Raw genomic sequence first — 27244 nt, forward strand, 5'->3', positions numbered from 1 at the left:
AGACCACAATACAACGCTAACACAGGAGCAAAGACAACCGCACCCAGCACTTCTCTGCTCAGAACCTGAGTTCTCATAGGCCCTATGGAGTGTAATTCAGGTAGACCAGGGCTTCATGAACCACTTCCCAAAGGCACAAGAAACAAATATAACTTGAAAAGCTTTTGCTTCAGCAAAACACATTCTTATGACTGTATTTCTCAAATTATTTCCTTTATACTTCTTAATGTAGATTCAAAGACTTGGTTAAAAGGAACCAAGAAAAATACTTCATCTTCAATGGGGCAATGATTAAATTATGATTACCCATATATGGAATACTACCTAGTCATTAAAAATGAGGAAGATCTATTTGTACTGATTAAGAACTTGGTATATATCTATCTATCTATCTATCTATCTATCTATATGTATATATGTGTATATATATGTATATGTGTATATACATATATATGCAAATATACACATTTATATACACATACATATTCTTATTTTAACATTCATTCTTATTTGAAGGTTTAATATACATATATTATATACAAATTATAAAAATTAACCTTCTGGGAGATGAGAATGAGCATGGGTAGCAAAGAAGAAAATGTTTTAGTTATATATTTTTGCTCAGTTTGGGTTTCTTAGCATGTGTTATGAAAATGACTAATAAATAAATGGCAAATACCAAACATTTTTTCCACTGAATCCCTCCATAGAGCACCTGCAGGGCCTGTGAGCCAATTGTGTCTGCTCCCTTTTACTCGGTGTCCACCATCTTTTGCTTTCTTACCTGTAAAATGGAGACAACCCCCAAGCCTGCTAGGAGACGCAAAGCAGAGAAAGCAAGAAGGCAGGCAGGATACAACTGGCACTGACGTGAAAGGGGGCAGACCAGGAATGAGATCTCCTTAGCAGACAGAGGAATAATAGTAATAATGCTACTAATATGTATGACTACACAAATGTGCCAAATGTTTAATCCTAATAACTCAGTGAGAAAGACATTATCCTCACTTTACAAACGAGGAAACTGAGGCACAGAAGTATCTTCCCTAAGGTAACAAAAAATAAAGAAATGATAGAGTCAGAACGCAGCCCTGCCTGGTAGCTCAGGATTGGCACTCTCAGCCAGGAGGCTGTGCTGCTTCAAAACAGATTGGTAAAAGTTCAAAAGATTCATGAATCAAGTGTGAATGAGCATTTCAGGAAACAGGTACAAATGCACTTTTTGGTAGAAGTATAAATTACTGAAGGCAATCTGGCAAGAGTTACCAAAGTTTAAAATTTAAATAGGTGTCTAACTTTTTACCTGGCCATTCTACTTCTAGGAACACATAAAAAACATCTGCACACAGATGTTCAATGCAGCACCATTTTAATGGGGGTGGGGGTGGGAGAGGAGTGGAGCCATAGGTAGGGAAATGACTAAATATATCACAATATAGTCAAAACATTAGTCTGTATCCTTTAAAAATGAAGGTCAACCTATGGATGCAGACATGGAAAGAATTCTGAACTGTAAGTAAGTGAAAAATAACTACCATAGAGCAGTATGTACAGCATGGCCCTTTTTATGTAAAAATAAGGTGTGAGCCTTGTATAATTTCTTCTTAGAAGAATGATGTTGCTTGCTCTTTTACATTCCTTCCCTCAAACACACACACACATTCTCTCTCTCTCTCACACACACACACACACACACACACACACACACACTTCAAAAAGAAGTTGTAAAAAATAGTCATGTAGCCCTGACCAGTTTGGCTCAGTGGATAGAGCGTCGGCCTGTGGACTGAAGGGTCCCAGGTTCGATTCCGGTCAAGGGCATGTACCTTGGTTGCAGGCACATCCCCAGAAGGAAGTGTGCAGGAGGCAACTGAATCGATGTTTCTCTCTCATCGATGTTTCTAACTCTCTATTCCTCTCCTTCTCCCTTCCTCTCTGTAAAAATAAATCAATAAAATATATTAAAAAAAAATAGTCATGTGAGCCCTAGCTGATTTGGCTCAGTGGATAGAGCATAGGCCTGAAGACTGAAGGGTCCCAGGTTTGATTCCAGTCAAGGGCATGTGCCCAAGTTGTGGGCTCAATCCCCAGTAGGGGGCGTGCAGGAGGCAGCCGATCAATGATTCTCATCATTGATGTTTCTATATCTCTTCCTCTCCCTTTCTCTCTGAAATCAATAAAAATATTTTCAAAAAATAGTCATGTGATTTATAAATCATACAATAAAATAATTATTTCAAAAAGTCACAAATACAAGTTTTATAAAGTCAATCTGGAGTCAAGTACCCCTTAGATATACTACTGCAAATCACATCTATTTTAGTTTTTTTTTTCCAAACAGATGCGGTTCAAACCCGGTGAAGGCTTTATAATTTCATATTTGATAACAAGGGAACAAAACTGACAATAAATAGTCCAACAATAATTTCTTAAAATACTAAGTGATAAATTCTGATCCTTGTTGCGAAACTCAGGCTACCTGAAGATTTCGCTGAAGTCAGTAAAAAGTTACACAACATTTGTATTTTCAAGTTTAAAATCCTGTTGCATTTTCCTCAAAATGATAATGATACATATAAAAGCTCAAGATTAATAAAGAAATTGAAAGATCCAGTAAGTCAACAAACCAATTTCCTTATAAGCTGAACATAAAAGGGACACGAAGCATTCTGTCTGCTTCTCTTTGTAAAAACTACCAGGACCCTTTGTCCAATAGCAGCAGCAGCCAGACCAGTGGGTCTCAGACCTGGTGTGCCTGAGCTTTGCGCAGAAGCTTGTCAGCATACAGGTTCCTCCTGGGTCTGTTCCCAGATTCCGAGCTCTCATTCCTGAGTCTGAAGAGCCTGCATTTTTAAACAAGAAGCTCACTGACTTCGATGAAGTGGTACAAGAACCCCACTGACCATTCAAATGCTGCTGCCCAATCCTAACTTGCCGCCTGTAGTTAGAAGCCTGACTCTGGGCAGCTCCTTCACCTCTTTAAAAGTTTCTTCCTCCACCAACTCAATCAATTGGACAGATCATCCCCGAGGGTTCTTAAGCCCTAACAAGACTGTGCTTGACCCCAGATGTATAAGAAATGTAGTTTCCAGTAAGAACTTAGTCTTCATGCCAAAACCAGTTTTTGCAAGTCACTGGGTTTCTGTTTGTTGTGTGTGTGGTTTTGGGGGGGCCACCTTCTAAAGAGTCTGTAAGTTCCATTCTGGGAGCATCTGAATAGAGAAATTCTGAAACTGGCATTTATGTTAACTCAGTGGATTTTCTTCATGCCAACAGGGAAGCTTCCAGCAATCCTGAAAGATACTGCATAAACATGGTACGTGGTAAGACCCTCTTGGTTAGGAAACAACAGAAACATCCCCATAACATTAAGCAAGCTCCAAAGCCTCCCGTAAAACTTCCATCCACGGAGCTGGAATACTCAATAGGAGGTTTTAATGGTGGTTGAACTTGAAGAGTAAGAGCTGGATTTCCTGGAGGATTTCTTTGATGTGAGGGATATTTGCATCCGCTTTACCTTACGGACACTTCGACAAAGAAGAGCGTTCTTTGCATGATTCCTAAAGTCTTCTGAAACAAAGTAATAGACAAAGGGGTCGATGCAGCTGTTGAGGGTGGAGAGACAGAGGGCTACGATGTACAGGGTGTAGACGGAGCTCTGGCCCCAGTGTTTAATCGTGAAATAGTGCACTACCAGCAGAATGTTACTAGGAGTGAAGCAGATCAGGTACATGACCAGAACAGTAACAATCAGTTTGATGGCTCTCTTCCTCCTCTTTCCTGAGTTCTCATCGATGGCAGAGGATTGAAGTGTTCTGATCATCAGCACATAGGCAGAAGCCATGAGGATGGCTGGGAACAGGAAGACTCCGATGGCCAGAGAGAGGAAATAACTGAACATGTCCCCCACCAACACCTCCTCAGGTAAGACATCATGGCAGGTTGTGATGTTGAGGGCTGGGATGTAACTGGTCTGCTTCACGAGATACAAGGGGATGGTAACCAGCAGAATCAGCAGCCATATTCCCAGGGAGATACCGATGGCGATGTTTGCGTTCTTCCTGGTGTGCGCCATGGGGTTCACGATCACCCAATACCTCTGCACGCTGAGGCAGGTTATGAAGAGAATGGAGCAGTACATGTTGCCATAGAAAAAGCCAATGAGTACCTTGCAAAGAGATTCCCCGTAAATCCAGTTGTTGCCATGTAGATGATAGGCAATCTTCACAGGGAACCAGATGATAGAGAGGAGGTCTGCCAAGGCCAGGTTGGCCATGTACACCACCGCAGGGTGCTTCTTCTTTGTCCGGAAAAGAAAGATCCACAGGGCCATGCCATTACTCGGCAAACCAACCACAAAGACAACCGTGTAGACAATTGGAAGAAAGACAGTAGTCAGCTTTCCAGTCAGGAGGGAGGCAGAAATCTCATCCACGGAAAGGCCTGGCTCCACTGGAACGCCTTTCCCAGGGATTCGAGATGAGACATCAATTCTACCAATTATACTTCTTCCTTTAGAGGATTTATTGACTCCTGTACAAGAAAGGCAAGGCAGACAAGGGTCATTCCAGAAATCACCGTTTCAGCAGTCATGGTGGTATGCACAAGTAAAAGCACAGCAGATAAAGACAGACGGCGTACACAGAATGCTAAAGGGGCTTTCTTTGGGTGATGGGATTAGTGGGGTTTCTGTTGCCTGTTTTTTTGTTTATACAGTGAAATTTTCTCAATCAGAGGGCTGTGGAGTATGTGTGGAATATAACATTGATTTCTATGAATCTCGATAAAACTGACAGTATTCAATTTATTTTTACAAACCGTCCCTAACTGTTCTTATAAAGGCCATCTCACTCTGGCTGAGACAGGATCCAGCCTGGCCTGTCAATCATTCCTTATGCCAAAGCACCACACAGGGAGATTCCCAGGAGCACAAGGGACATTCCCGCTCCACCCACAAGGACAGCCTCAGGCAAGGCAGGGATTCCCCACCCCCTTCGGTGTGGGCCTTCTGGAGACCTTAACCACTGGCAGGCAAGCTTTCTGGCGTCAAGGTGACTGGACAGGTGGGTGCACCAAAGACAAATATGCGTTCTAAATTTCAAGCAAGTAACATGGCGAGCTTGAACAACTTACTCCTCCCCATATTATGAGTTAAACTTTAGAAACCACAAACGAATGAATGATATATTCAGCCTACAACCTGCCTCACCTAGGTGTTCAGAGACCTGCAGCAGAAAATGAAGGACAGTTTGAGGACACTGCACAACCTTATTTTAATTCTGAGGGGGAGCAGGCCTTCCACCCTGCAGAGGAAACAGAGCAAAGTACACCAGGGAGGACGTTAAACCTACTCCCTAGTTTATCTGATAATTTTCATGCGTAGTCATCACTTTTTCTTCCAGCTCTGCACCCAGGTTCAGCAGGATGAGTGGCTGGCCTGGGTGGAGGGTTAGAAGGTGTAGAGATCAGTACTTCACTTTTCACTTAGTATAGCAGGTTGAAAGGTGGCCCTCAAAAGGTATGTCCATGTCCTAATCCCTAGACTCTGTGATCACTGCCTCACTGAGGAAAAGGGTCTGTGTGGATGTAATGAAGGATCTTAATATGAGATCATCCTGGATTATCCAGGTGGGCCCCAAATCCAATGGCAAGTGTCTTTATAAGAGAAAGGCAATGGGAGATTTAAGAGAGAAAATAGAGAAGAAAGGAAAGAGGTGTGAAAAGGGAGGCAGAGATCGCAGTAATGCCAAGGAACAAGCCAAGGAACACCAATAGCCATCGGAAGCTAGAGGAGGCAAGGAACAGATTCTCCCCTTGGAACCTTCAGAGAGACAAGACATTGATTTCAGACTTCTGGCCGCCACAACGGTGAGAGAATAAATTTCTCTTGGTTAAGCCACCATTGTTTTTTGCCAATTTGTTATGGCACAGGAAACTAATATACTTAGGATAGACCTATGTCTTGTTCCAATTTCTTTTATAGTTTTTTTAAAAGAACATGATTTTTAAATAAAAATAATAATCCTACATATTACAGTGTTCTTTATATACTTGACTATTGCCCATAGTAAGAAACACACTCTGTATGGTAACCTACTTCCAATACCAAATCTGTAATAGAAAGAAAAGTTTCACAAAGTAATTATTAGCCTCATTACGCAGGGAACACTCATACTTTTTATTGTGTTCTAGTCCATCCTTATAAAAAGCCAGTCACCGCCCTCGACATTAATTTCATGAACCACTATGTGTTTTTCAAAACCAGTTAACAGAATGGCCAATTGTGACAGCAGCAGGGGGTTACAGGATTACAGCTCTACAAAGTAAACTACCTATTACCAGTAAATGCTGACTTTTCTTCTTCTTCTTCTTTTTTTTTCCAGACTTCAGCTTTTTTTTTTTTTTGCATGTTAAAAGAGAAAGTTTATTCCGCACTAAGGAGCGAGATAGAAAAACCAGGATTAGAAGAGAAGGAGGAGGAGAAGGACCCGCCGGGCTGTCTCGCAGACTGGGGAGAGCAGGACAGACTTCAGCTTTTTATTGAACGTGTTACAAAAGAGCTTTAGTCGAAAGACCAGCCCTAGCCTGGCAGTTCAGTTGATTAGAGCATCATCCCAAAACGCCAAGGTTGTGGGTTCAATCCTGGTCAGGGCACATACAAGAAGCAGCCAATGAGTGCAAATTAAGTGGAACAACAAATTGATGTTTCTCTTTCTCTCTCTCTCAAACCAATAAATAATAATAATTTTTAAAAAAGACCAAAGCCCATGTCATCATCAGACTCCTCAGATTTTTTTTTTTAAGATTTTTAGAGAGAGAGAAGGAAGTGGAAACAAGAAGAATCTGAGGCCGGGCATACATTTGAAGCTATAACACTAGTAAATGCTGAGATGCACTCAAATGTCGCTGAAGCCCTCTCAGCAAAGTGTGCAGATTTTACCCTGTACAGTGTCCTCCACCAGCCGATTTTCAACCGGCGTGCCGCAAGAATTTTTAAAACATACAATACCTGACTATTTAGTCTAGAGCACTGACCTCTTTTCCCTTAGGTTGTCAAATTAAAGAAAAATAACAACCAACACTACAATAGGCATCTGGGGTGAATGAATCAAAATTACACCTATTTTTTTTTTTTGTCAGATTGACACATATATATTTTTTGGTGTTCCACAGAATTTCAGTGATTTTACTTGATGTGTGACATGAGATGAAAAAGGTTGAAAATCGCTGTCCTATACCATTCACCAAACTCTTGTCTAGAACGGATGCTATCCCAGCTCCCGACCACACGACCCACCTGTAAACCAGATAAAATCACTTCAAGTCAGAGAGTGGATTAGAAATTAAATAAATGCACACATGAAGTTTAAACACACTTAAAGTAGCTGGCTACAAAAGCACCTCATTCAGGAGCTGTAATCAACAGTACCTGCCCAAGTATGCAAGGACACACTCCCACTGGTGCCCAGGGCAGCGCCTCCCCCTCATTGACAAACAAGCAGGAAAGGCGCAATGCGCACCAGCCCCGTCCTCACCTACCATATCCCCATGGCCAGTACACAGCAATCCTCAGCTCTAACAGTAGACACTATACTACTCAATAAATATTGAAAACAGAGCCACCATATACTGCCAATTGAAAAAAGCACTGGCAGAACATACTTCCATCTGTGTAACAGAATTATAATCTATTTGCAAAATCTGAAGTTGAGAAGGATACCCAAACTCTATGTCTGGAGATAAAATGGCTGGGGAAGGCACAATTTTCTTTTTTTTTTTACTCCACACCTCTCCATATTGTTGGGTTTCTTTTTCAAAGGAGTGCAAAGTGGTGAAATCTTTTTGGAGGGCAATTTGGCAATACATGTCAAAATTTAAAGCGTGCTTGCCCTATGACCTATCAGTTTATTTCTAGGAATGTGTCCTGCATGTATACTAGCTAAAGTGCACAATAATACTGTATATAGGAGACTATTTACTGGAAACTTGTTTATGATGGTAAAACAAAAATGTTAGTCTTGGCATCCATCAGAAAAGGGACTATGGTAGATAGCAGCAGTTCAGTCAAAGATGAACCACATGAAAGACGGTGGTCCCATAGATTGTAATACAGCTGAAAGATTCCGAACACCTAATGACGTCATAGTGCCACACATCGCTCACATTTGTGGTGACGCTGGTGTAAAAAACCTACTGCACTGCCAGTCGTATAAAAGTACAGCACATACAATTATGTACGGAACATAATACTTGATAATGATAACAAATACGTTACTAGTTTGTGTATTTACTATACTACGCTTTTTGTTATTTTACTGCATAAAATAGTACGCTGCGTCACACCAGCGGCAGCCTTATACTGTGTCCCTTGATTGCATCATTTTCTCTTGTTGATTTAACCTCATGTTGTTTTGTACAGTGACACGCTGCATAGGCTTGTAGTCTAAAAGCAGCAGTCTGTATCAGATAGCCTAGGTGTGCAGTAGGCTATGCAATCTAGGTTTGTGTAAGTGCCCTCTATGACGTGCAAACAACGACATAATGGCCTGGTGACCATTACATTTCTCAGAAAGTATCCCCATCATTAAGAGGAGCATGACTGTAGTTCAATAACTTACGACATTTACACAATGAGTAATATTCTCCCTGTAAAAGGGTGGATAGGCCACCACTGCTATGTTTCCTGGGCACCTGTGTCTGTACGTTTGTCCCAGCTGGTGGTGGCCACGCTGCTTTCTGGTAGAGGTGTGGTGTTGGTGACTGCGGCCTCTGAGCTGGATGAATGCTCTCAGTGGAGGCAGGAGCCCAGTGGAGCCAGAACCATGGCCAGTACAAGGGTAGCAGTTGCACTGACCATTGCTGGTGCAGGATTTGCAAGCCACTTCGTTTTGCAAGCCAGGAAGCATGCGGAGCCTCAAGTCAAACAAGTTTTTCAAAGTCTACCAAAATCTGCCTTCAGTGGGGGCTGTTACAGTGGTGGGTTTGAGCCACAATGACAAAACGGGAAGCCAAATTAATGCTAGGTGTAAGCCCTACTGTCAATAAAGGAAAAATAAGAGATGCTCATGGGCATAGTATGCATTTATTTGTTTGAGGGAGAGAGGGGGAGAGTTTTGTTGTTCCACTTATTTATGCATTCACTGATTGCTTCTTGTATGTGCCCTGAGATGGAACCAGCAACCTTGGCATATTGGGATGAAGCTCTAACCAACTTAGCTACTGGGCCAGGGTCAACTATGAATTATGCTTTCAAATCACCAAGACAAGGGAAGATCTCCTAATATAGCAGCCAAAATCAATGAAGCTAAAGATTTATGGAACGTCAAGCAAAAAAAATAAATTGAAGTAAATGTATGATGAATTTTAACTTAGTTTATGAATGAGGATCAGCTTTTTATAATAAAATGACTCGGAGTTATAAATTTAAAAAAATAAGTTAGCACAAACTAAATCAAAGCCTTGGATTAGTTTCTTGTTTAAATTTGAGGATTTTGAATCAGATTATATAGAAATAGAGAGCCCAGCTATAAAACCACATGTATATGGACAGATAATTTTTTTACAAAGGAGTCAGAAACACACAATGGATTAAAGATAGTCTCTTCAATAGATGGTGCTTGGAAACCTGGAAAGCCACATGCAAACAAATGAAACTGGATTACAGTTTGTCCCCATGTACAAAAATTAATTCAAAATGGATCAAAAACTTAAATATAAGACCCAAAACAATAAGTTACATAGAATAAAATATAGGTACCAAACTTATGGACCTTGGTTGTAGAGAACATTTTATGAACTTGACCCCAAGGGAAGGGAAGTAAAGGCAAAAATAAGTGAATGGGACTATACCAAACTAAAAAGCTTCTGCACAGCAAAAGAAACTGCCAACAAAACAAAGAAACAGGCAACCAGACGGGAGATATTTGCAAACAGTAGCTCCCACAAAGGTTTAATTTCCAAATATATACAGAACTCATAAAACTCAACACTAAACAAACAAAAAACCCAATCAAAAAGTGGGCAGAGGACCTGAAAATACACCTCTCCCAAGAAGACATACGAACAGCCAACAGCTATATGAAAAGTTGTTCAACCTCACTGGCAATTAGGGAAATGCAAATCAAAAGTACAATGAGATACCACCTCACACCTGTTAAGAGTGGCCATTATCAACAAGACAAGCAATAGTAAGTGTTGGAGAGGTTGTGGAAAAAAAGGAACCATCATCCACTGCTGGTGGGAATGTAGACTGGTACAACCACTATGGCAATTCCTCAAAAAATTGAGAATAGAGCTACCATACAACCCAGCAATTCCTCTCCTGGGTATATGCCCAAAGATCTCAAAATCATTTATCTGCAAAGATATATGCACCCCTATGTTCAATACAACATTATTCATGGTGGTTAAGACAGGAAACAACCAAAGTGTCCTGAGATAGAAGACTGGATAAAGATGTGGTACATGCACACAATGAAATACTATTCAGCCATAAGAAAGGACAAAATAGCGCCATTTGCAACAACATGGATGGACCTTGAGAACATTATGCTAAGTGAAATAAGTCAGCCAGAAAAAGCTAAGATGATTTCACTCATATGTGGGATATAAAACTAAAACTCATGAACACAAACAGTAGTGTGGTGGTTGCCAGAGGGAAGGGGTGGGGGATGAGGGGGCCCTAAAATGTCAGGACAGGAGAAAATTTGACTTTATTGTACATGGTGCAATATACAGGTCTTGTAACATAGAAACACACACCTGAAACCTATATGTTCATGTTAACCAATGTCACCCCAATAAATATAATTTTTAAAAAATTAAATCAATTATAGAATATTTGGAGATTAATGCTCAATACTGTAATTATGAATAAACACATAACATTTGAATAGAAATGTTGTTCATTATTCATGTAACAAATAATTTGGAACCTACTACAAGGCAAAGTGAACATGACAATCTCTGCTCTGAAGGAACCCCAATCTAATGGAAAACTGATGAACTGGTAACTAAATACAATGTGATAAATATTATGATGGAATTAGCAAAGGTTGTTATTGTTGAAAGATAAGGGGAGAGAAAGAGGGGCACCATGTGGGCTTTGGCCTTTGAAACTGATGCTATGTAACAAAATACCCAATGAGGAAAGCACAGGGATCCTAAATTAATGACAAGTCCAATTAGAAAGGGTCAGGTTCAAACAAAGAGCTGCAGCATATATAAACTGGAGACAAAAGAACGCAAGACAGATTTTTTTTTCCATTAGAAAGAGAGAGAATAGCTTTTTCCTGTTTGGGGGCCCCTTCCCAGAGGTCCCCTTTGGGGACACCCCTGCCCAGATCGAGTTTGTATATGCTTCCAATAAACTTCTACATTTTTATTAAAGAAAACTTTTACAAATTTATTCTTTATCTTCGTCGGACAAGAACCCACAAGAAGAAGTCTGCACCCCAAACCCCACGTTTCATTATAGTACAGACTCATCTCATTGGGAAGAAAGGCTGTCAAGATACAGAGACCTAGCTGGCTCAGCTGTTTGGAAAAATTGAATTTAAAAGTGAATTTAGCTTCAACTTTGACGTAAGAAAACGATCTAGGTATGAATATATCACTGACAGAATTCAGATTTATTCATTAAAAACTTGATTTTAAAAAAAAGTATAACAGATTTCTACACACTGACCATGAATAGATGTATTGGGTTAAATAAATAAATTATAGGATGACATGTATAGGATGACAATATATATTTGTGCATAAAGTAGTCTGTGGAAAGGGGAGAGATGGGAGATTTTCATTTTTATTAACACTTCTGATTTGTACAATTGTGGGAGGAAATGCATATAAACTTTTAACTTTCAAAGCACTTGTTTTTTACTTTACGCACTCCCACTAAACCAAGTATAAAACAACTACTTTATTGGTGTTAGCTCTCCTCTTGTATCCCATTTCCCTACTATCTCCGACCTCCAAATCTTCTTTTGTTCCCAACCTTTAGGAGCAGAAACTCAAAAATAACAAGCTTCAGTTGCTGAGGACCTCTTCCTAGGTACACTTTAGTAAATTCCTATGTTCTTTCAGGATAAACTGTTTTCCTCTCCACACTTGCCCAGCTAATAAAACCATAAGAAAGTCAAACACAGACTTCACTAAAACATCCCCTATCAAGGTTAATTAGTAACCACAAGGCAAGCGAGGAAACCAACACAAATTTAAAATCCCATCTTCATGTTCATTATAGTGTCGTCTGTTATTACAACACCTTGGAAACACCCCACGTGTCTAGCAACAGAGGACCAATTATAAGTATGATACATTCTCCTATAACATGTTTTAGAGTCGTTGGAAACGTTTTATATCACTGACATGCTATTGATACTTACATAGTCCCAGATTTGTGTGAAAAGATTTTCTATGTGTATAAACATGGGAAAGGACATATACCAAAATGTGAACAGTGGTTAGTGACTTAATTAAACTTTTCCCTTTTATCTGTCTCGTTTTTTGGTCTACAGTGATCACCTATTACTTGTATCATTAAGAACCAATAGCAAAGAGAACAGAAGTTTCCGTCTCCAAAAGTAAAACAGAATGACTATACCATAGGGTACCTCCCAGGCTTGTGATATAGAAAGTAGTAAGTGCCTGAAAGAAACCAATTTACATGCCCAACGGCCATCAACCCACCAGGTCACTCTGGGCAAGTCCCCTCACTTCATTCCTCATTTACTATTTACTGAGGTCCTTCAGGTAATGACTGTGCTGGACCATGGCAATGAAGACGACCAGAGGGCCCCTGGCCTCCAAGAGTTCACAATCCAGTGGGGAGACAGATTAAACGTATTTACACAAATAATTACCCATTGCTGTTGTGACAGGGAAAAAAGGGAAGCCTGATGGAGTATTTTCCTTAACCCCCCTCCCCCGCTCCCCCCCGCAGGGGGCCACATCTGTAAAATGAGAAGGTTGTACGCTAGGCCAAGTTTCCTTCCATGGACAGTCTTTTGGGGGAAGGCCTTTGGGAAGAAAATCAAAGCTGTTATCTGTCCTATAGCAAACTGAGGAGCAAGCATAAGGGTCAACTAGAAGGTGAGCAAGCCCTGGCCAGTTTGGTTCAGTGGACAGAGCGTCAGGCTGCGGACTGAAGGGTTCCGGGTTTGATTCCAGTCAAGGACGCATGCCCAGTGGGGGACATGCAGGAGGCAGCCAATGAGTAAATCTCTCTCATCATTGATGTTTCTGTCTCTCTTCCTCTCCCTTCCACTCTGAAGTCAATGGAGATGTATTTTTTTTTAAAAAAAATAACAATAACAATAATAATAATAATAAAAAAAGGGGATGAGCAAAAGTGTGGGCTGAGGGCCAGAAAAACATTAGTGATGCTCTATTATTAATCAAAATGAAATTGGTCTCAAGTTGGGAGGAAAGTTACCCTACAATGGAATAAAAGTATGCATCTGAAAAAGAAAACACCGAAAGTGCAATATTAAATAGTTCTGGTTAACAAGTAACTTGATTTTGTTGCTGTTACATTAAGTTCATCTTATACACCAGGAACCACCCCCAGTCCCAGCCCAGTCACTTTGTAAACAAGAACAAACCAACACTCAGAGCAAGCTTCCTATAGCAACTGTCTGAATCATAAAAGCACTGAATCACCTGCACCACATTGTTTCCAAAATGTTTGCACACTTTCATTACTTTCTGGAAATGAATAAATGCTGACAATAAAATGTATACAGTTGGTGCCTTTTTCAAGAATATACCATAATATGCTTTTCTGTAACTCCAGAGGTAAAATAAAAACGTTCTTCAATCTAATTCAAATTCACAGTGATTTGCTCTTTTACAATTCTTTATGAAAAGGATAAAGGTGAGAAACTGCCTTTTACAGCAGGCCTACAAATTCCCCAGGGAAATAAACACCTCCCATTGAAGGCTACCCTGGCAGCCTCAAACTGCGGGGGGTCGGTTAGCATCACAGTGGCGGATCTCAGGCCAAGCATCCCCACCCCCACGTGCTCAGAGGCCGGCTCAGCCGGGGAGATCCCACCCCCAGCAGGATCCCTGCAGCACAGCCGGGCAGCACAATCGCGGAACCAGGCAGCCGTGAACAATTTGGCACCTGAGCACCAGCCCAGTCGGCTCTTGTGCTGTTTCCTGGGGCTGGCAGCCTCCGTCCTGAGTGGCGGCCAGTGTACATTCCGTGTGGCATGGAAAGCCAAGGCCCTCAGTTCACCTAGTCGAATAAAGGTAGGTTTAAGGAGCTCCATTCGTATATCTGCGTGACGCCCAACTGGCCTAACAAACTGGAAGCTGAGGCTGGTTACCCCGGGAACCCAGCGGAGTCCGGCATATCCCGGCCAGCCATCCGGCCAGAGCAGCTGCGGGCCCCGCTGGGTCTGAACGCCACGGGCCGATCCCAAAGAGAGAGCTCCAAAGGCTGAAGGGGTTGCAAAAAAAGAGAAGTGGAAGGTTCCAGGCCGCGGGCTCCCACGCACTCCACTCCACCCCACCCCGAGCCACCAGCTTGCTAACCCAGGGGTCCCCTGGGACCGCCCGGAGGAGGTCGCCAAGGTGTGCGAAAAGCTCCTTAGTGACTTTGTGTTTGCAAAGAAGCCAACCCGTGGGAAGGGAGGCTGAGCCCTCTGGGTACCCTTTAGACTCGAGCACTCCGTTCCCTCCCGGCTCCCCCGCCCACTCCAGCCTCTCGGGTTAGTCCCATTCGGTTGCTCTCCGGGCGCAGGGATTCCCCATCAAAGCCGCCGAGAGGAGGCTGCGAGGTGCAGGGGAGGTGGCTGGCGGTAGCAGAACACCCTTCTCGCACCTGCCCCACTTTCACCATCTGCCCGGGACCCGGCTCCTTAGCGGCACGAGCCCTCTTCCGCCCAGTTTCTCACCTTGGCTGGTGTAATTGCAGGAGGCAGAGGCCGCCAGCAGGAGGGTGCCCCCCAGCAGCCACGCTGCGCTCCGGCTCCTCATCCTTCCAGCAGGCCCGTCGCCGGGCGGACGGGAACTCGCCACTACTGATTCTAAACTCAGACCTCCACTCGCCGCTCGAAGAGCCGCCCTCTCACCTGCCCCTACCCGGAGCCTCTGCGCTCCTCCCCAGGGCCGGTAGGTTTCAGTGAAACCTGAGCCGCTCGCTGCACCTGCGGGAGGCCACGCCCCTGGGTCCCGCCCCTCCCGGGCCTCGCTCCTAAGCACCTGGCCCCGATTATTCCCCTTCCCCTCGCCCCCGCCTCCACACGCCCGCGAGCTCCCAGCTCCAGGTGCGGAGCCGCAGTTGCAGCGACTGCCAGCGGCGCCCGCGGGCCGGGATGGCCGAGTGAAGTAGCCTCACTGGAATGCAAATGACAGGAACGCTAGGACCGAGGGTTCCTCCGGGCTCGGGCAACGCCTAAGACTACCTTTAACCTGTAATTACTCCGGAGGAACCCGCGCCTTCCGTTTCCCTCCTTCCACTTTCCTAGTGGCTAAAAGCCTAGACCCGACCGAGCTCACGGCACCGGTCGTCGGTCATTGGTAGAGGCTCCCCAGGGGAGTGTTCCCTTTGGATGAGGAGTGAGTTTCAATCTGTGGAGGCAAGAGAGAGCGCTGTGGACACCCAGGAAAGCGGTGGGAGCAGGACGAGTTCCCAGCCGGAGGGGTCAGAGATCTGGGGTGAGGTTTCCGTCCTGCTGTTACCAGCTGTGACCCCAACAAACCTCTTCACCTTCGCGGTTTTCTCATCCATGAGGTGGAGGAAGAGAAAACACTTGGAACAACTACTTTATTTCTTGCCATTTGTCAACATTTCTTAAATAGGCGAATTATTTAAATCTTATGCACAAGAATCCCTTTGCATAACAATGGCGAGGACACAGGATGAGGGCAATGATGGTACTGGACCTCTGGCCCCAGTGGCAGGTGAATTCTCCACAGGAGCCTCGGAGGAAGAAAGCATCCTTCTGGGCCCTGGAGGCCAGCTCCTCTAACTGCCAAGTGCCAGTGATTTCCCGGCACTGTCTAGTTTAACGCCCCCAACAACCGATAAAATAAACATGATTACTATTCCAATTCTACAGACAAGGAGAATGGAGTTTAGAAAGGTTGGATAAGGGTGCCCACCGTTACACAGTTTATAGACACAGGTTGTAAATGTCCATCACTCTTAAACTCTAGTCTATGCCTGCCACTTGATTCTGTGAATCACTGCACTATAAATGCTTCCACCACAGTCTCTTTCACATGGGGATCCCATAGTCCAAACTAGTAAATAAGCAGGTAGAGGAGGTGGGGAGAGAAGGAGTGTGAGATTGGTAATGGATGCACAGGGCCTTCATTGTATTGGTAACATCTTACTCTTCTCGCACATTCTACCTCTTCCCATGGCCTGGACATAGGAGCTCACAAGAGGAGGGAAATAAACAGTTGAAAAGGAAGAAAAGCAACTGGCCTTGAACTTGCCGTGAGAGTGTAATTGCTCCCTGAATAACAGGAATGGGTTGCCTCCCAGCTCACACAGACCGGACGGCCAGGGAAAGCTGCCCAGTGAGCGAGACAGCTAGTGGCTGCCTTTCACTAGTCCCATATCTTAGGAATCTCTCATTGCTTTATCTCCAGGGAGTTCTTTTGGGAATGTGGGAATGGCTTAGCCTTTGAAATCATGCTACCCTGTGGGCAAATTCTGGCTTCGCCCCTTACTAACATCTGTGTGACCTTGGAGAAATTTCTTAACCTCTCTATGCTTTAGATCTCTTACCTACACACTGGGGTTTTGCATCAGCCTACGCTCTCTTCCTCCTAGGAAAAGTTTACTTCTATAAGCAGCACCGAGACTTCCCCATCCTGTTCAGGAGACAGTTCTGATGGGGATCAGTTTACCCCCGAGGGTCCCAAACTAGGGCAGACAATCCCTGTGAGGTCCCCTCAATCTTTCCAAGCCTCCATTTCATCATCTGTAATCTATTACTATTACATCTAAAATCAGAGAAAGATAAATATCACATGAACTCACTCATTTGTGGAATATACTAGTAATGAACAACATAAACTGATGAACAAAAACAGATCCAGAGACAGAGAAGCATCGATCAGACCGTCAAACCTCAGAGGGAAAGTAGGGGAGGGTGGAGGTAAGAGGGAGAGATCAACCAAAGGACTTGTATGCATGCATATAAGCCTAACCAATGGACACAGACAACAGGGGGTGAGGGCATGAGGGGGGATGTTGGGGGGGGTGGCAATGGGGGGATAAGGACCCATATGTAATACCTTAATCAATAAAGAAAAAATAAATAAAATCAGGGGGTAATCACAGTACTTTTCCTGTAGGATGGTTATAAGGATTCATGTTTTCCAAATGTCCATAAAGTGCTTCTTAGCATTATTCCTGGTATGTAAGTAAATACTCAGGGGAAATGGTACCTACTGTAACCCTGGCTGGGTGGCTCAGTTGGTTGGAGCATTGTTCTGTACACCAAAAAGGTTATGGGTTTGATCCCTTTAGTGGTGCTAAGGAAGGCAACTGATAGATGTTTCTCACATCAAAGCTCCCCTCTCTCTCTATCTCAAATCAATAAAAACATATCCTCAGGTTCGGATTTAAAAAATAAAAAAAAAGGGGTACCTACTATAAAATGACTCCTTCAAAGGAGAATCTTCCTCTTTTCAGAAAACAATGCATCAAGACCCAGCTGTTTTGGACTGAAATTTTCACTAGTATCTTATATGCTCGGAATCATGAAAGTTCCCAAGAAAATACTTTTTTTGAACAATGCTATGAATTAATTATCTCAAGAATGAAGGAGAAACCAAGATGGCAGCATAGGTAAACACCTAAACTGCTGCCTCGCACAACAATTTCAAAACTACAACTAAAAGACAAAACGGACATCATTCAGAACCACAGGAAGGCTGGCTGAGTGGAAATTCTACAACTAGAAGGAAAGAGAAAAGCACACCGAGACTCAGAGGAGCTGCAGAAGGCAGAGGTACCGAGGTGTGCATGGGGAGGGCTGGCAACTAGTACGTGGCTGACTTTCTCAACCGGAGGGAGACAAAAGCTCCTGACGGCTCTGAACTCCAGTTCCGGGTGAGATTCTGGGACCCAGACTCATTCGGGGAGAAACTGGACTGTCTAGTTGCGGGCGGAACTCAATGGCAGCTTTCTCTCAGAGGTGCTTGCAGCGATTACCTCGGGACACTGAGACCCAGGGGCCTCTTATGGCAGGGCTGACGGGAAGCCATTGCTGTCTTCTCCGCCCTGAGACTCCGCCCCATCCAAGCTGAGCACAGAGGCTTTTGCAAATCTTGTCTCATAAGGGTGTCTCCAGCACAGAAGTTCTCCCAGCGTAGACACAACTGATCCTCACAGCCAATTGGCCTGGAGGTCAATTCCTCCCAGTGATACCAACAACAATCAAGGCTTAACTACAACAAGACTGTGCACACAGCCCACAAAGGGGTGTATCAAGAGTGTCCACCTCAGGTAACTGGGGAGGCTGAGCCACTGGGCCCTATAGGACACCTAGCACACAAAGCCACTCTATCAACTCAGGGAAGTAGCCAAAATGCGGAGACAAATAAACAGATCACAAATGAAAGAAATGGAGGAAAGCAAATGACTGGATATAGAGTTCAAAACCACGGTTATAAGGTTTTTCAAGAATTTTCTAGAAAAGGCCAATAAATTTAGCGAGACCCTTGAGGATATGAAAAAGGACCAACTAGAAATTAAGCATACACTGACCGAAATAACAAATAATATACGGAGATCCAACAGCAGACTAGAGGATCACAAGAATAAAGTCAAAGATTTGAAATACAAAGAAGCAAAAAACACCCAACCAGAAAAGAAAAAAGAATCCAAAAATATGAAGATAGTGTAAGGAGCCTCTGGGAAAACCTCAAGCATACCAACATCCGAATTATGGGGGTGCAAGAAGAAGAGAGAGAGCAAGATACTGAAAACCTATTTGAAGAAATAATGACCAAAAACTTCCCCCACCTGGTGAAAGAAATAGACTTACAAGTCCAGGAAGTACAGAGAACCCCAAACAAAAGGAATCCAAAGAGTAACACATCAAGACACATCATAATTAAAATGCCAAGAGCAAAAGACAAAGAGAAAATATTAAAAGCAGCAAGAGAAAAACAGTTAGTTACCTACAAGGGAGCACCCATAAGACTGTCAGCGGATTTCTCAACAGAAACTATGCAGGCCAGACGGGAGTGCATAGTTTGAATATGCAAGAAATATGCAAGAAATATTCAAAGTGATGAATATGCAAGAAATATTCAAAGTGATGAATATGCAAGAAATATTCAAAGTAATGAATAGCAAAAACCTACAACCAAGATTACTCTACCCAGCAAAGCTATCATTCAGAATTCAAGGTCAGATAAAGAGCTTCACAGACAAGAAAAAGCTAAAGGAGTTCATCACCACCAAACCAGTATTATATGAAATGCTGAAAGGTATTCTTTAAGAAGAGGAAGAAGAAGACAAAGGTAAAGATAAAAATTATGGACAACAAATACATATCTATCAACAAGTGAATCTAAAAATCAAGTGAATTAAAAATCTGATGAACAGAATAAACTGGTGAATATAATAGAATCAGGGGCATAGAAAGGGAGTGGACTGACAATTCTCGGGGGTAAAGGAGTGTGGGGGGTGCGGGAAGAGATTGGATAAAAATCGTATACCTATGGATGAGAACAGTTGGCGGGGGGCAGGGGGGTAAGGGCAGAGGGTGGGGTGGGAACCGGGTAGAGGGGAGCTATGGTGGGGGGGGGGGAAAGAGGAATAATTTTAATAATCTGAACAATAAAGATTTATTTAAAAGAAAAAAGAATGACTGTAACCCAGCAGCCTGACCAGATGAATTATATCCACTTGAATTAGTTTGCAGATGTTTTCCTGTGACTTTGGGACTACAAGTTTATTCTTTAGATGTTGATGACTCATTTGCCCTGACAGGCTTGAGATTTTGTATGCCTCTGTTGAGCTGCACAGCAAAATAACTACAGGCAATTCCAGATATCCCGGCTTCCAGGACTGGGAACTTGTGCAGTTTCCCACACTCTACAGTTCTAAGGAAAATAAAGTAGGACCTGGGGTAGGCCAGACACTGAGGGAAAAGTTATTCACTCCATCAATTCTACAATCATTTCTCAAACGCTTTTGGAGAAACAAAGATATGGTCTGTGCACTCTGAGTCCTCGTCAAATATAGATGGAGAAAAGGTTACATTTGTTTACTCATCAATTCATTGAACAACATTCTGGACAAGGTTAGCCAAGGATTATGGAATTTGGCACAACTGATCTCTCCTTGAATGCCATGTTCACTTGGCTTCCTGGGCCATTCTTGATTCTCCTTCTAACCTCACTGGCAACTCAGAAGGGGTTCTTTTCTGATTCTCACTCACCTTCCTGAATTCTATACTCTGGAGTGTCCCTGGGTTTGTCCTTGAACTTCTTTTCTTTTCAATGTACATTCATCTCCTGTGATTTTAAATAACCTGTATGCTGACAACTCCCAAGTTTGTATTTCTAGCCCATATTTCTCCATTCCAGACATATAGCATATCCATCTACTACTCAACATCTCTACTTGGCCATGACCATAAGCATATCAAGTATAAGTCCAAAACTAAATTTCTGATCCACACCACTCCTCTCATAGCCTTCTCATCCCCTTAATTGCAACTTAATCCTTCCAGTTACTCAAATCAAAAATCATGGAGTTATCCGTGACTTATATTCCACATCTGATTCATCGGCAAATCCTATCTTAAAAATATATCCCAAATACTACCAAGTATTTGGGTCCAAGTTACTATCATCTTATGCCTAGATTATTATAATAGGCTTGTAACTTGTCACCCTCATTTTGCCCAGAACCCTTAGACAGTCTTCTCTCAACATAGAGGTCAGAGTGAACCTGTGCGTTAGATCACTTCCTTACTTAAAATGCTGAAGTAGCTTCCCACTTCCCTCTTAGTTCAAACCAAATTCTGTCAAAGGTTTGTACATCCTGTACTTCTCCCCATACACACACACATACAGACACACACCTCCTTGACTCATCTCCCCTATTACCCTCACTCATTCATTTTGCACCCCCCCATTTCTTTGCTCTCCTTTGCCTGGAATGTGTTTCCCTTAAACTCCTGCAAAGCTTCAGTCCTCACTTCCTTCAAGTATTTGCTAAAATGCTATCTCCTCAGTGGGGCCTTCTAAGAATGCTTATTTGAAATCCTACTCCCATCCTCCCTCCATGCTTTATTTTCCTCTATGGCATGTATCACCACAATTGATATTCTACATGTATGTATGTATGTATGTATGTATGTATGTATTTATTTATTTATTTATTATCTAGTTCCCCTGCTGCAATGTGAGCTCCATGAGAACGAGGGTTTTTTTATTTGTTGGTTTATTTGTTTTAGTTTGTAGCATTTTCAAAAGGATTGATGAAGTAACACCATCTGAAGCTGGCAACTGCCTCTTACACACACAACCCTATCCAGGATGGGGCAAAAGTAGGTTTACAGTTGTGAGTATGTAAAACACAGAGTTTATTCTTGTGTTATTATTTATTAATTATTGTATTATTTTCCATACAAACAACTGTAAACCTGATTTTGTCCACTCCTATAATGTCAAGTTATTATTTAAATCCCAGTTTAAATCACTTTTGTTAAGATACAGGAAGGCCAATGTCTAAAAGACTGCAAAAATCAACCTTTAAAATGCAAAGGACAAGAATTTTTAAGCTGTTTTGCTCACTGCTGTGTTCTCAGTTCTAGAACAGTCTCTAGCACATACAATGAGCTCACAAATACTTCTGAATGAGTGAATTTTTATATATTGTACATCTACCATCTTTCACTTATTCTGCTAGGCTCTAGAATTGCAAAGATCAGTATCTCTGCCTCCACTGAGTTAATGGTTGAACGTGAAGAGAGGTGCGTAAAGGAGTCAAGCACTGGATGGTAGAGGTGGAGGGGGTCAGTGAGCTTCAATGAACTTTTGAAGGTTTGGACTCACAGAGAAAAAAATCACTCCTGGCTTGAGAAGTCAGAAATGGCTTCCTGCCCTGGCTGGTTTGGCTCAGTGGATAGAGCGTCAGCCTGCGGACTGAAGGGTCCCGGGCTCAGTTCTGGTCAAAGGCACATGCCCAGGTTGCGGGCTTGATCCCCAGTGGGAGTGTGCAGGAGGCAGTTGATCAATGATTCTCTGTCATCATTGATGTTTCTATCTCTCTCTCCCTTTCCCTTCCCCTCTGAAATCAATAAAAATATATTTAAAATATAATAAAATAAAAATATATTTTAAAAGAAAGAAAGAAAGAGAGAAAGAATGAAATGGCTTCCTAAAGCAGGGGGCATCTGAAGTGGGCCTTAAAAGATGAATAGTTCACCAGGTATATTACTTAAGGTGAGGCTAGCTGCCATTACAGATAAATCTCCAAATCTTAATGGTTCACTAAAATAAATGTTTATTTCTTACTCACTTAAAGCCAAAAACCAAAGTTATGTTTGATGGGAAGCTCTTCTCCACGTGGGAATAAATGAGCCAGGCTCTTCCCACTTTGGGACTCTGCCATCTTTGACTCGCAGCAGAAGTAAAAGAGCATGAAGGACCGTGTGTACAATATTTCACAGCCCTGACCTGAAAGTGGTGCACAATCATGTCTATATTCCATTGGCCAGAACTCAGTCACATGGCCACAGCTCACTGCAAGGGAGGCTGGGCCTCCAGGAGGAAGAGGAAAGGAGTTCAGTTGACAGCTAACCAGTCCCTGTTATTCCATGGATAAGGGGGTAGGGACAGACTCCCCAAGAGAAAGAACAGTAGGAAAGCGTGGCGTGTTTGGGGAACACTGTGGTGGAAATCCAGACTAGATGAAGAAGAGTGGCTAGGGAAAAAGCTACAAAGACAGGCAGCACTTATCCATGAAGGGCTTGTGTTTATCATGAAAGACACTTTCATCCTGAGGGCATTGAAGGTTGAACCAACAATTCTGGACCCTATCTTTACAGCACTGATATTAGCAGGATGGTCTTTCTGGGACAAAAAAAAAAAAAAAAAGTAAATTAGGTAGGAGTCGTAGGTGGAAGATATAGGGAGAGGAAATGGGAAGAGAAGAGGGGTAGACTTTTACATGTGCTGCCTAAGTGCGTGAATCAGCCCCACCAATCAACCATTCCCACTTTTTTTAAAAAAATTGATTTTAGAGAGAGAAGAAGGGAGAGGGATAGGGAGATAGAAACATTGGTGAGAGAGAAGCATCCATAGGCTGCCTCCTGCACACCCCCCACTGGGGATCGAGCCTGCAACCCAGGCATGTGCTGAAACCGCTGACCTCCTGGTTCATGGTAGATGATCAACCACTGAGCCACACTGGCTGGACCCCACCTTTTTAAATTACCATATGGCATAATGACTATTCTCCATACCTCGCTCCCATCATGTGCTTATTTCATTAAGTAATCACTGGCACAGATGCCATCACCTGACTTTTCATGAAGGGTGGGGTGTCACTTCTGCTCCCCTCAGCATTATCCTTTTTCAGGAAGGTGGGATTGTGGCTGCATTTCCCATGACATCGTGACCAACTCTATACTCTCAGTGATGCAGTGCCCAACCACAGTTCCAGCCCAGTTTGAAATTTTTCATAACTCTTTCCCTTAAAAACAGTTTCCTCAATCATTTGAATGGCAGAAACAAAACATCTAAAAAGTGAAATAAAACAAAACACACACACACAAATCAACCAAGGATCACAAGCCTAGTCACTGATGCCTGAAGTTACTGTCATTCAAAATTATTTCTTTGGGAGACTTCCATTCCTGGTCCAATCTTTGATTATCATCCAGCCTCTTCTCCCCTGCTGACAAGATGGGAGATGCGGGGGAATGAGGCACCCCCCAGGGCTCCCCTTTCTCACACCAGAGGGCTTCTAAAATCCCCACCCCTCATCCCCCAGATCTAATATATGTCAGTGCAGTAAACTACCACCTCAGAGAGATGAGTTGAGAGCATGGGGAAGGAGGCCTTCTGGGAGAGAATCCCGCAGGATGGGGGCCCCCAGGCTTCCTGTGGAACAGGAGGGGGTGCCAAAGACAGACTTTGCCACCTTCCTCCTTTCCAGAGCTTTCTAAGTCAGTGCTCACCTAGTCTAACCACCAGCCCATGTCAAAGAAGACTAATTGCTAACTTTTCTTGTAAAATCATTCACAACATCCTCCTTAGATAGCGTTAAAAAAAAACACACACACACAAAAAAAAAACAAAACATTTTGATCCCAGAATATAGTTGTTTTCCAATTTGGAAGCTTATAGACTAGTTGTTCTATCTTCTTGGCCCCAGTCTGTACCACAGCCACTTGCAATAGCTCCTGAGTGGTGCCGTTTTAGAGTCTCATCTAGAGAAATATTTCTGCACCCTGGCCGGGTAGCTCAGTTGGTTAGAGAGTCATCCCAATCTGCCAAAGTTGTGGGTTTGATCCCTGGTCATGGCAGGAATCAACCAATGAATGCTTAAATAAGGAGAACAACAAATCAATGTCTCTCTCTAAAAATCAACAAATAGAAATGAATAAATAAAAATTTTTCCTTTCTTATTACAAATCCAACACATGATGATTACGTTTATTGTAAAAAAGACTGGAAAATGAAAAGAAGGAAGAAACAAAGGGAGGAAGGGATGGAGGGAGGAAAGGAAGGAAGGAGGGAGAGAAGGAAAGGAGAAGAAGGAAGGAAGAATCCAGAGATAACTGCTCTTAACAATTTAATATACATCTTTCGAGTTAGAGGTATCTTTTTAAAATAAGATTGAGCATAACTGTTTTGTTACTTATTTTCCCCCTATCAACAGCATAGTGAACATTTCCTCAAATTCTTAAATATTCTTCCATAGTACCATTTTCAAGTACTGGAGAATATTTAATCTTCTGGGTAGATCTTAATTTATTTAACCTGTTATAGACTATCCAGATTATTTCAGGGTTTTCTTTTTTTTTTTTTTTTTGGTGTTGTTTTAGATAACAGAAATAAACATATCCTGTACACACATTTCTTTCTGTAGTCTAAAACTATTTCTTTAGGAAACCACCAGTCCATTCCCTGCAAATCACTGGGGATCCAACAAAGGGGAGATGGATGCATGCGCAGTAAAGTTGGGGTGACAAGGGAAGGTGCCTGTCAGTCTAACTTGGAACAGAGATCATTGGCCATAGGGGCCACTGCAAGGTCCCCAAACCGTAGGAGGCTAAAATCTGCAGACAAAGAAATTGTCGCTCTCTCGGCTCCCTTGTTCCTCTGGTTTTGCTCCTGCTTCCTCCCAATGGACTGCAGCGGGAACACAAGCTAAGCTAGCCTGCCGCTGGACTGGCCTGGGCGCCAACATGGAATAGACTCCATGGGATGGAGCTCAACAAATAAAATGAAAATGAATAAATAACTATTCATTGGACACTGGCTATAACCCTAGCTCTGCTGAAAACAAAATGGGACGTTTTCCTCGGCGGGATGGAGGGAGAAGGGACCTTGGAAACTTTGGGGTTTAGTTCCACAGAAATAAAGCTTCTTACAATATCTCATCCTCCCATTTGAGTGTCAGAAAATTCATTTTCTCCTGACATCAAAGGAGCCCATTTCCACTGGCAACAGGTGACAGGGAGAGCTCCCCGCTGATAACACTAGTTGTTGAGTCCTGTCAGAAGGTTCCTACAAATCTTTGATAAAGAACACACACTTGTGCCTGGTGGGTGTAGCTCAGTGGTTGAGCATAGGCCTGTGAACCTGGGGGTCACGGTTCAATTCCCGGTCAGGGCACATGCCCAGTTTTTCTTTCTCTCCCTCTCCCTTCCTCGCTGAAATCAATAAAAATATATATATTTTAAAAAAGAATACACACTTTCCTCATCTCCTCAAGCCACAAGCAGAATTTCTCTAATGATTAGTATGTCTATATGCAAGACTAAGCAGAAGCTATTAGCCTGAAGGACAGAGAGTCCAACAGACTGGGTTAAACCTTGGCTCTGTCACTTGTTCACCCTGGGTCTCTGCTTTCTCATCTATAAAATGGGACAGTAATATTTACCTTAAAAGAACGTTGTGAGTATTCAAAGAACTAAAGGGTGTTGGCAATGGGACCCCCTCAAGAGTGCTCTGTACTTGTGGGGGCTGGTGGGAAGCTGTTGTTTTCCTGAAACGCCTGGTGAAACTACAGAGAATGACAAAGGCCTGCGAGAAGCTGGCAAGAAGTGGCTTGGAGAGGCGGGGGTGGGGTGGGGGGATGGGGGTGGCGGGGGAGGGGGTGTCGCGGGGGAGGGAGGCGTGTGTGTGTGTGTGTGTGTGTGTGTGTGTGTGTGTGTGTGTGTTTGAGGCGAAAGGCAATTGGGAGCTCACACAGGCCAAAGAGAAGTTACAGCTGTGGGCTGGTTCTTGGCCCTTTAAGTACAGCTGGTGGGAATGTGGAGGAAGGGGGGTCTGGGAAATCTCGGGGAGGAAGAATAGGGCAATAATTCCCAGCTGCTCTGGGCAGCAGAAACTAGTTTTGGCCTGCTAGTTGGCATTTGTGAGTTTCTCATTAGCATTTGAAGGGAAGTGCCTGCAGAACACCCACAGAGCCTTTAGAGCCATGTGCAGGCAGGCTAGCTGGGCTGGGCTGTTGTGGGGGATGGGGAAAGGGGGGGCAGGGAGTGTCATGTCTCTTACATCAGCCTGGTTTCCCAAATTCAGATCCACTTCTGGACTCCATAAGAAAGGGCTAAATCTGTTTCCACCCTCCCTAAAGCCAAAATTCATTGTATTTACAAAACTTCCCAAGTTCTCAGCTACCTCTATCATTGGACCAATGTAGAAAGCATAGCAATTTTGGAAAGAAAACAGTGATTGTAATAGGAATAGGTAACACATTGAATTATAAACTCACTTAACCTTCACTGTATCTTATGAAATAGACAAATATTGTCTTGTTAGAAATAACATGTTTCAGAAGCAGTTTCAGAAGCAGATGCCAGACTCATAACCTTATAGTGGAGGCATTCCTAATAACACTAAATGCTTGTGTTATCAGACGCTTCCCTGAATTTTTTTGCACTCTAATTAGAAATTAGGGGTTTAGCCGAGACCGGTTTGGCTCAGTGGATAGAGCGTCAGCCTGCGGACTGAAAGGTCCCAGGTTCAATTCCGGTCAAGGGCATGTACCTTGGTTGCGGGCACATCCCCAGTAGGGGGT

At 43.0% G+C, this 27244-nt stretch overlaps 1 protein-coding gene and 1 pseudogene across 2 annotated transcripts; one reads left to right on the forward strand and one right to left on the reverse strand.

Annotated features, from left to right (window-relative positions):
• Positions 1-3421: 3421 nt before the first annotated feature.
• F2RL1 (F2R like trypsin receptor 1) lies at positions 3422-14985 on the reverse strand (the record flags this gene model as incomplete). The annotated part of the gene is made up of 2 exons (XM_080679220.1): positions 3422-4533; positions 14904-14985. 2 exons carry the CDS (start codon positions 14983-14985, stop codon positions 3422-3424), a joined length of 1194 nt encoding a protein of 397 aa, XP_080535346.1.
• Positions 8823-9339, forward strand: LOC308254587 (mitochondrial import inner membrane translocase subunit TIM14-like; annotated as a pseudogene). The gene is made up of 2 exons: positions 8823-9074; positions 9242-9339. The product of its transcript is annotated as a mitochondrial import inner membrane translocase subunit TIM14-like (transcript).
• Positions 14986-27244: the final 12259 nt, after the last annotated feature.

Source organism: Plecotus auritus (assembly GCF_963455305.1).
Source record: "Plecotus auritus genome assembly, chromosome: 7".
In the NCBI taxonomy this organism is placed as follows: domain Eukaryota; kingdom Metazoa; phylum Chordata; class Mammalia; order Chiroptera; family Vespertilionidae; genus Plecotus; species Plecotus auritus.